General features: G+C 36.3%; 2 protein-coding genes across 6 annotated transcripts; one reads left to right on the top strand and one right to left on the bottom strand.

Annotated features, from left to right (window-relative positions):
* Nucleotides 1-52: 52 nt before the first annotated feature.
* Nucleotides 53-4777, top strand: LOC125205716 (uncharacterized). Of its 2 annotated transcripts, none has more exons than XM_048104788.2 (9): nt 53-222; nt 583-1282; nt 1531-2621; nt 2734-3001; nt 3103-3327; nt 3529-3702; nt 3838-4014; nt 4114-4227; nt 4308-4777. In XM_048104788.2, the coding sequence occupies exons 2-9, from the start codon at nt 635-637 to the stop codon at nt 4629-4631; spliced, it is 3021 nt and encodes a 1006-aa protein (XP_047960745.1). In that variant the 5' UTR covers nt 53-222; nt 583-634; the 3' UTR covers nt 4632-4777. The 2 variants fall into 2 exon arrangements, with proteins under 2 accessions (XP_047960745.1, XP_088916992.1); XM_089060866.1 differs by lacking the exon at nt 53-222 and adding an exon at nt 246-352.
* LOC125205717 (OVARIAN TUMOR DOMAIN-containing deubiquitinating enzyme 4-like) lies at nt 4745-6530 on the bottom strand. Of its 4 annotated transcripts, none has more exons than XM_048104790.2 (6): nt 6407-6530; nt 5672-5793; nt 5528-5568; nt 5356-5454; nt 5033-5197; nt 4745-4943 (listed from the first exon to the last, which is right to left on the bottom strand). In XM_048104790.2, exons 1-6 carry the CDS (start codon nt 6462-6464, stop codon nt 4928-4930), a joined length of 501 nt encoding a protein of 166 aa, XP_047960747.1. In that variant the 5' UTR covers nt 6465-6530; the 3' UTR covers nt 4745-4927. The 4 variants fall into 4 exon arrangements, with proteins under 4 accessions (XP_047960747.1, XP_047960746.1, XP_047960748.1 ...); XM_048104789.2 differs by having other exon boundaries at nt 6386-6530; XM_048104791.2 differs by lacking the exon at nt 6407-6530 and adding an exon at nt 6115-6322.
* Between the last annotated feature and the right edge of the window lie 3846 nt (nt 6531-10376).

Here is a 10376-nt window from a genome sequence, read left to right on the forward strand (position 1 = left end):
TGATTAATCAGTAATTGTAAACACCATTTACATTTTACAGTGAAGAAAGCTCAAATCAGTGGACTCTCTCTCTCTTGATTAGTCATTTTCTCGCTCTTACTTTCTCTGCAATCAAAAGAAATGCCGCTGCCAGACAATGAGATGAAGAAATACTGATAAAAGGATTGGAGAAAGCGGAGTTCTGTTTACCATTTACTACTCCATCATTGCACTCGAATCTAGGTACATCACTTTAATTCGCCTCGGTTTTCGCTTTTCGTGGATGGAATGATTTGTTGTTGGTTTCAACCATCTTTTTATGCTTTGTGATGAGTGAATTTTGCTTTATGTGATGCGAATTAATCACTAATCGGTAATTCCTTAGCTCATTTTGGTGATGTGAATAATCATAATCTCATAGCATGCTGATATTGATACTCTGCTTGTTTCTGATTAGAATTAGGAAGCTAGATTGAAAGAATGTGTGATCAATGATTTGCTGTCTATGTTCTAGATTGCATTTATCTGCAAAATACTGTGTATTTCTGTTCATAGTGCATTAGTGTTGTTGTTGTTAATGGAATATATCAAATTTTGATGCAGTTGTTGGGGTTTGCTTGATCAAGAGGCAGTCTATTGATAGCTCTCTTAAGCTATGGTTCTCGGGCTTAGATCGAAGCACCGGAGAGGGGCTTCGGTAAAGGTGGAGTACATTGTTCATGTACAGGAGATAAGGCCTTGGCCTCCTTCAGAATCCCTAAGATCTGTCCAAAAAGTGTTGCTTCAATGGGAAAATGGCAGTCAGTATTCGGGGTCGTTTCTTTCTGCTGCTCAGAATTCGAAAGTCGTCTTCACAGAGTCTTTCAAGCTTCCATTGATTCTTTTTGCTGATAAGAAGTCTCAAGATAAGTTTCAGAAGAACAATTTGGAGTTTAGCTTGTTTGTGCCGCGTAAGGATAGGGCTAAAGGGCAGCTTCTTGGGACGGCTGTGCTAAACCTTGCAGATTATGGAGTGATAGAGAGTTTATTAAGCATTAATGTTCCGTTGAACTTGAAGAGGAGCTCCAATGGCTCGGTGCAACCGGCTCTGGTGATTGGTTTGGAGCCGGTTGAGAAGGAGAGCTCTAACTCATCTCCTAGCGTTGGCCTATCGAAGCAAACATCTTTGGATAATGATAATGATGACCTGGAAATTGCTTCGATTACGGATGATGACGATGATGATGTTTCTTCCCGATCATCAAGGACTACGGGGTCATCTGCCTTTGAGGTTGGAACATCTTCACCATCTCAGAGTGAGAAGGTAAGAAACATACTCATTAATGGATATTTCACTTTGGCTTTTGTTATTTTGCCGTTCTTCCTTTGGTTTTCTTTCTTATCTTACTTCATTTAGAAATCCATTCTAACAAAGTTCTTTGCTTCTTCTGATTATGTATGTAAAGAAAGAAAATAGATAAAGGTTATGAATATACCATCAGTTTGAGGTTTCCTTTTTCTGGCATGTTGTGCATTTACTTTGTAGTACTAATAATTTGTAGCTAAATGCAGAATGGATATGGACATGCTGCAAATGACTCAGAGAAGAAGAGGAATGGGAGACTACCACCCACTGATACATCATCAGAGACTCAGAAGCAAGAAAGTGATAATAATTTTCCTTCGAAGTTTCGTGAGCGAAGCATGACATCTGTCAAGAAGAACTCTGAGACCACCCTCCTTAGAACTTTTCCCTCATCCGTAAGTCGACAAGATGCAAATGCAAAAGCCAACTCTGTAGTTGCATCTTTTTTGCAGGAAAGTGCTTCCTCTAGTTCTCATGAAGTGATTTCTAAGTACGAGCATAAACGTATTGGGAAAAAGCACGTGTCCGACCCTGCCAACTCTCTGGGCTACCATGCTACTCAAGCAACTGAGTTACTTGAGGATAGTAATCAAACACACGATCCACTTGTTAGCATGGTGAGTGCTGAGGAGAAAAAGAAAACAGATGACCATATCATAGAAGAGATGGCACATTCTACGGATAATATATTAGTTCAGCACATGTCAGAAGATGCTGTCAGAGGACAGGCAACAGGGATGAGTGAGAAAACACCAGAGGTTCCACTATCAAGCAGTATGAAAGCTCAGAATGTGAAATCTGTCCGTAAACATAGTTTGGTTGAAGGAACCGAAGACATTTATGCCGGGGAAAATGAGCTTAACCCAGACATAGCATATGCCTCTCAAAAGAAAGGTGGACTTGGTGTAGTAATAGAGCCAAAGACGGAACTACCAGACTTCATAGATGAATCAAAAACAAGAATTGAATTACCATATGCCTCTAAAAAGAAAAGTGAACATGGTGTAGCAATAGAGCCAACGACCGGACCCCCAGAATGCAGAGATGAATGGAAAACGACAATTCAGATGCTTCGGGAGGAATTAAGGGAAGCAGCAGCTACTGAGGTTGGATTGTATTCCATAGTAGCCGAACATGCAAGTTCAGTAAATAAGGTCCACACCCCAGCTCGACGTCTGTCCAGATTTTATATTGATGCTTGCAAAGCAGGCTCTCAAGCTAAAAGGGCAAGTGCAGCAAGAGCGGCGGTCTCTGGATTAGTTTTGGTTTCTAAATCATGTGGGCATGATGTTCCAAGGTGTTTTTTCCTTTTATTGTGTCTATAATATGAAAACTGTTTGAATTCAATTTCATTATTTTTCTTCTTAGTCATGCCTACCATCTCACCAAGTGGAAGATTTTCTTGACAGGTTGACGTTCTGGTTATCGAACTCGATAATGTTGAGGGCCATTGTCAGCCAAACCGCTGCAGAGTTATCGAATTGCAGTAGATCAGAAAGCAAAAGTACTGGCTCTTGGTCTGGATTAACATCGAAGGATTCCTCCCATTTGGAGCGAGAGCAATCTACTTCAACTAATGAATCTGATGATAAGGAAGATGTCTCAACATTTATTATTGCATTAGAAAAAGTCGAATCTTGGCTTTTCTCTCGAATAATAGAATCTTTATGGTGGCAGGTTGATTTTTTGGCTCTCTTTTCTCCTTGCTTTGTTAATTATGTATAACTTCTCTGATCTGCACAATTTTGAGATAATTTGTGGTCACCTCTGAACTGCAGACTTTTACACCGCATATGCAACCCACAGTTGCAAAAGTTAGTGATATCAGCCCACGCTCAGGGACAAAGAAGACATGTGGAAGAAGAAACAGTTTGGGTAACCCTGAACAGCAGAATTTCTCTATTGAGTTATGGGAGAAAGCATTCAAAGAAGCCCGTGAAAGGCTTTGTCCACTGCGAGCAGGAGGACATGAGTGCGGCTGCTTGTCTGTGCTGGTTAGACTGGTATGTTACAAGCTAAGCATGTTCAAAAATTCAAGCATCTCATCATTTAGTGAACATACAAGACTTTTGATTTAGATTTAATATATTTCAGTTTCTGAGATTTTGGGAAAAAACCTCATCACTGGACCCTCCCCAGTTAGTTGTGTGGTAATATCAGGGATCATTAAGTAGTTTTGGAATGTTTTTGGTTGTGTTGTTCAGGTAATGGAGCAATTGATTGATAGGCTGGATATGGCAATGTTCAATGCTATTCTACGCGAATCTGCTGAAGAAATGCCTACCGATCCCATCTCAGATCCGATCAGTGAATCTAAAGTGCTGCCAATACCACATGGGCAGTCAAGCTTTGGTGCTGGCGTGGAACTAAAAAACTCTGTAAGTAACATGGTTCATTGTGTAGTCTATTTTGCTAAACTTGTTTTCTTAACGACATATTTGGACAATGAAACCAAGAACTAATGTCGTGGAAATGCTGCTAGCTAATTGTTTATTCCTTGTGAACTTTTGCAGATTGGGAACTGGTCAAGATGGCTTACTGATCTCTTTGGCCTAGAAGATGACTCAACTGAGCATGGGGGGGTTTGTGGGGATGGGAAATCATTCAAGGCGTTTCGTCTTCTCCACTCTTTGAGTGATCTAATGATGCTACCTTTCGGAATGCTTGCTGACCCTTCTACCAGAAAAGAAGTACGCCAACATCAACTTATAATCGTCTACTCAAAACAACAATTTTTCTACATTAGCACTAAGCATTTTTTGTTCATACTCATTCCTTTTTATCTGAAGGTCTGCCCATTATTTGGTCCTACAATAATTAAGCGGGTGCTGAATAGCTTCGTACCAGACGAATTCTGTCCAGATCCCATTCCACAGAGCATCATCGATGCCCTCGAAACTGAGGTTGGTGGGTGATACATGGTTTATTCGTCATTGTAACAACAATTGTTTATGTTATTTAGCTGGTATTTCTTGATTTTTAGGAGGAATCAGATGCTTCAGAAGACATACTCACAAGCTTTCCTTGCACTGCAAATCCTATAAAATATACACCTCCTTCAGCAGCTTTACTAACTTGTGTGGGAGAAGTTGGTAGCCAAGTGATCCAGAGCAGCAGACTATCATCACTCAAGAAATCCTACAATAGTGATGATGAACTAGACGAGCTCGACTCATCTTTCACATCTATCGTCCCAGATAGCTTCCAGAGTTCTGCTCTGGCAAAGCTCGCCTCGATGGCAACGGAGAAAGGAGGCAGAAGTGTTGTCAGGTATCAGCTATTGAGGGAGATATGGAAAGATGAATAGGGTCTCATAACACTATATGTTTGTACACCTATCTGTATAAATTTTGAGGACTCGGACAGTTTTAAATTGTCTGAATTCATCTGTCAAACTGTCACACATAATCTTATGTATGATTAAATGTCAAATCATGCTACCTTCATTTGTCAGAGTTGGAATAGAGTTATAAGTGCATAAACTTTTCCTAAATAATGAGGCAGATAATTTCATTGGAGTAACAAAGGGAAGTTATATCTTCCCTTTTTCGTATACATGTTTCTGCCATTCTTGAATGTGATGCTGATCAGTTGTTACATATGTCACCATCTCTTGCTCCTGCAAAGTCGAAAAGAAAAAGCATTTTCATCTCTTAGGGTCATGGCAAATGCCACACCTTGACACGAGAGAGAGCAACGGAGACTTACAGCTTCGTCTGCAGACCATCGGAAGGGCTCTGCAACGCATCATAGTGCCCGTAGCCATGGTACAATACACAAATCGGATTCTCCTTCCCATATTCTTGACCGTATTCAGCTATAATCTTGAGGGAATTCTTCTTCTTATCCCACATGTGAACTGTTATTGGCAACCTGAAAACATATTCCTCGACATATTTTTTTACAAAACTCTTCATCAAAATAACTTAGACGAAGAAACACAGGGTGATGACAATTTCTCCATGGATAAAGAGGGGTCTTTCAAGAGTGCAAAAGATAAGATCCATGAAACAAAACAGAAGAACACCTACTGTAGAACATACGACGACATTAGCAGCTCTGGTTCCCCTCCCCACACGTGTGGCTGTCGCATCTTCGCAACATAAGAGTCGAAATCACCTTCAATGAACCTGATAATACCCGAAAAAGCTCCATTTACTGATTGATGAATGAATCCAAACTTATTATAACGAACAGCCATACCATTCAGAATCAGCTCGTCTTTTTATAAATTCATCAGCAACCTGCAAAAAAACACGAGGGATCCCATCTTTCTAAGCAAGATGCAAAACAAGCACATGAATTCCCTCAGTGACAGACAAAACATCAAAAGGAAGAGATTTCTACAGCTGCACGAAGCTCGTCTGCAAGTTCCTTCTCGTGGCTTTCATTTGGAGAGGGCTTTCCGGCCCTTAGACAAGCACCATGAACTACAGACCGGAACAGACACCTACCATCGCCCGGTATCCCTGCATCACATTTTTATCAATTGTCTCACCCAACCTAACTATCCAATAAACTAATCAAAACTTGAGCCAAATCTTAGTGTGGAACAACACCATTACCATGATCACAAAAAACAACAAAATGGAGCATCAAAGTTTATCAGTTGTCAGCTAGCTATTCAAGAAACCAATACAGCAGCAATTATGGAACAATACCATTTTCACAGTCACAAAAATCCACAAAACAGTGATAAAATTTTGCTAAAATTGAGTCATAAAAATCAAACAATTTTTTATTTAAGAGAGTGCTTAGTTCTCCTCTCTCTAGAATTTATGTTTACGTACCTGAACTTAAATCCATGTTCAAAAATCAAACCAATGAATTTCCCAAAATGTTGGGGAAAAAAACTTTTGAAGCTGACTTCCAAAAATACGAGCTGCTAATAATCATAAACACGCTATAGATAGTGTGAATCCGACGAAAGGAATAAGCTAAAACGTGGCCGAGATGATCTCAGCTTCAAACAAGCAACCTAACTATGGCGTCACCAATCACTCATTATCAATTCTCATGAAACAATCAATAAATTATTTATAAAAAAAGTCGATAACATACAAATAGACTGGAGATCGTTACCGAGCGAAATGTCAGATCTACGCATGGAAAATTGAGATTTCAAGCAACGAAATGGCATACTAGTAAAATAGAATTGGTTTATCTCTTTCGTGTTTTTTTCCAGAATCAAAATTCTACGGCATTTTTGCAAATTCTTACCCGATATTTGATGGCGATGAAAGCTACAGGACGTCGTCAAAAGTGAGCATAATGTCTCTGCTGTAAAGCGGATGATTCAACCTTTTACACCACAGTCGGTATCAAATTCGATTCAGGCGTTATGCAGAGGAGATGTGACTCGGTCGCCTCGAGTTGACTCACCGGGTTCCCCACGAGATAATGAGTTCGGAAACTGAGATTCGTTATTTGACCACTTTATCCACTTCATAAAGTTTGCTTAATTTTTTAGCAGAGTTTATTCGTCATTTGACTCTTCTAATTTAGCCAGATCACAAGATTTTGGCTTTTTCCCCCTCAAAAAGAGTTTTTTAGTCTTGAAAAAAAGAACTAACATTGTGCTTCTTCAAATAAATCTTTAGACTCAAAAGATAACACATATTTGAATATCTACTACCCAAGGGTAAAATTTGACTACAGTTGATATTACTACTAATAAATACTCTCTCCGTTGTCTTCATAGTTAAGACAAAAAAATTTGGCACAAAGTTTTAGAAATAAATGTTGAGTGTGTTAAATAAATAGATAAAAAAAATAAGAAAAAGGAAAATGTAAGAGAATAAATTATAAAGTGGATAAAGTACAGATATTAAAGTAATAGAGAGTAAAGTAAGAAAGGAAAAAAAGTTACTCCCTCCATTTCTTCATAGTCGAGACAGAACTTTTCGGCACGGATTTTTAGAAATGAATGTTGGGTGTGTTAAATAAATAGATAAAAAGTAAGAGAGAGAAAAAAGGTAGAGAGAATAAAGTATAAAGTGAATAAAGTAGTGAGAATAAAGTAAGAGATAGTAAAGTCAGGAAGAGGAAAAAGTTATCATATAAGGAAACGACTCAACTATGAAGAAACTTTCCGAAATGGTAAAATGACTCAACTATGAAGAAACTTCCCGAAATGGTAAAATGACTCAACTATGAAGAAACGGAGGGAGTACCATATATGCAAATGACTCAATTATGAAGAAACTTTCTGAAATGAAAAAATGACTCAACTAAGAAGGAACGGATGGAGCAGTACTCCAAAAAAATCCCAATTTACCTGGTTAAAATCGGAATGGGCTATTCGGATCAGATTGGATCCGATTCCCTCCAAACGTGTGAAGGAGGCTTTATATTGGGCCTTATTCTAAAAACCCAATCAAGACTGCTTTCAAGCCAGCCCAACTTCTCTATGTACCGACAACTTCATATATATGTGTCACAGCCAAACAAATATTCCAATTGCCTTTTTTAGGGAAAACTATTTTATTTTATTTTATGACAAACATGAAACGAGCTGCTTTGCGTTTGGACACTTGTGTTGGTGTATTGTTCTCTCTCCTATTTTGGAGTATACATGATGTGATGATAGCCCTAATAATAATGGGAGTAGAATAATGCAAAATGGAGCTTTGCTTGTCACCTAATTCAAGCCCAAGCCAAATCAATACCCCTATATGAAGAAATGGGGCCCTCCATTTTATTCATTTACATATATCAATATGAAAGAGAATTGATTATCTTTGCTATCAAGCTAAAGATTGTTTGTTGCTTCTACATTTTATAACTCATCTTCTACACTACGCAAATCATTATCACTAATCACACAGCCCTCTCTTAATTCGATGATGACACTATTATTTTCACCATTCAATATTATTAAATCTAAAAATACCATGTTAAGTAAATACATTGAAAAAGTTGAATTGTAATCAGTTTTCACTTAGATTGAGATATTTTTAAGAATGAGATGTAAGAACATTAAATGCGGTGTGAGTTGAGCGGTGTGAAATGATAGTAGTTTATAGTACTTTATTATCATATAGTAATAGTGGATAATAATTAATAACTAAATGAGGGTGACATTTTCACTAGTATTATTTAATAATAGTTCATATTAAAACAGTATGTAAATGAACTAGGCACATGCAATTGCTGCGTACATTCGATTAATCAATTGTGAATTAACAACATATGTACTATTCCCAATATCCAACTGCTCCCTCCTCTCAGAAATAAAGGAACATATGTAAATTTATGCAGATATATAGAAGTTATTAAAAGAGATTACCTAATAAATAATTTTAGGTGTTTTGATGTTTTCAGCATTAAAACACAAGAATACTTCCATAAATTTAATTTTTCACAAATGGTATTGCCTATGAATAATATTTTTGTTATAATGATAACTATGATCATCATCATATATACAAATCTTAATGAAGAAAGTGTATTGGATCATTTATGTGGTCAATTAAGTAAATAATTAATTCAAATACTTTAATAATGTCATGTTCATCAATTGCTACAGATTTCTCTAAATTATTTCTTCACTGTGATTTTAAATACAAATTTTAGACTATTTATTGTATTGGAATAGGAAATATTTACACCTTACCCAAATACCCACTAGACAAAACTACATAATAAAATACTCCTACTTACTACTCCATAAAACTAGAATAAAATACACACACGCACTCTTTTGTTAGCTTCTAAGCATGTTTTTCATGATTAAAATTTAGATGTAATGATCCATTCTCCACTAAAACATACTAAGTGGATCATTGTATTATTGTTTTTATAATGGGCAGTGAAAAGGTCAAAACTGGGGTGAAAAACAAATGTATAATCATTAATTGGCATTTTAATTTGTGTCACTGATAAAAATGATTGTGAATTATAAGTGGTGTGGGGCGACTGTTTATGTATACTACCCCAATCAAGATTCCACAATTTTACAATCATATGTTTCGAATCAAAGTGGGATAAGGGGAAAATATTCATCTTTTTTTTTTTTGCTATTACATATTTGAAGAAAAGCGTCGCACATGATTTTTTATAAAAAAATATCCTATTTGATCTACTAAAATTATTTATAAATCGAACACAGATATTTCTCATAAATTTCAAAATTCTTGTTTTCTACAAATTGTAAAATGGAATGAGTAACGTGATTGCGTGATTTAGTAAAAATGGAAGTCAAAGGCATGAATGTTTGGCAAGTAGAAAATTTAATTTTGATGCTAAATTTTAGACAACGTAACTACCTAAATAATCATCCTATTCTGACGCATACTACAGCATGAGTTTAGTTGTTGTGTTATCTATCTGCATGAGAAATAGGTAAGCAAAATCATATCACCAAACAATTCATAAATGATCAATAAATACATTTACTAAGCTACCAAACATAATCAGCAATCACATATGGCATGCCCCATGAAAAAAAGACAAACCCTGAAATTAAAAATGTACTGTATTTCTATAAAATTATTCCAACTCAATGGATGGGGCGACGAATATTTATAGTTATAAACTGTAACTATTAACCTTTTTAAAAATATTGCAGCTGCTTTAAAGGAAAAAAGAAAGCTGGACACAAAATTTGCAACTACAAAATTTGTTTATTTTTGAGTGTTAATGATTTGATTCCATGTGATTGCATACATATTTTGTTGGACAGAAAGCGATTGAATATCCAAACAATGTACTTTTTGTGAATTTTTAATTTGAGTTTTGAAATTTTAATTTTCCACTCCTATTAAATGCACTTCAAAACTCAAAAGTATAAATTAAATAGCAGATGATATTGATATCAACTCGGTATAATTCCTCAAACTATTTTCATTATATTTATGAAATTAACACCAAGAGCATGAAGCGAAAATTAGTGAATTTACATTGTAGAAATAAAAAATAAAAAAAACTTGAGACAGAAACGGTACAAATAAACAGAAAATCCAAAAAGAGACAAAAAAAAAACTAGAATCAATTATGCAAGAACATTTTATTTTGCACTAAAAAGCCCATCTTGCTTTTCTTCTACTTCTTC

The sequence above is a fragment of the Salvia hispanica genome, chromosome 6 (genome assembly GCF_029641045.1).
Source record: "Salvia hispanica isolate PSC_SH4W2 chromosome 6, Shi_PSC_v1, whole genome shotgun sequence".
NCBI lineage: Eukaryota > Viridiplantae > Streptophyta > Magnoliopsida > Lamiales > Lamiaceae > Salvia > Salvia hispanica.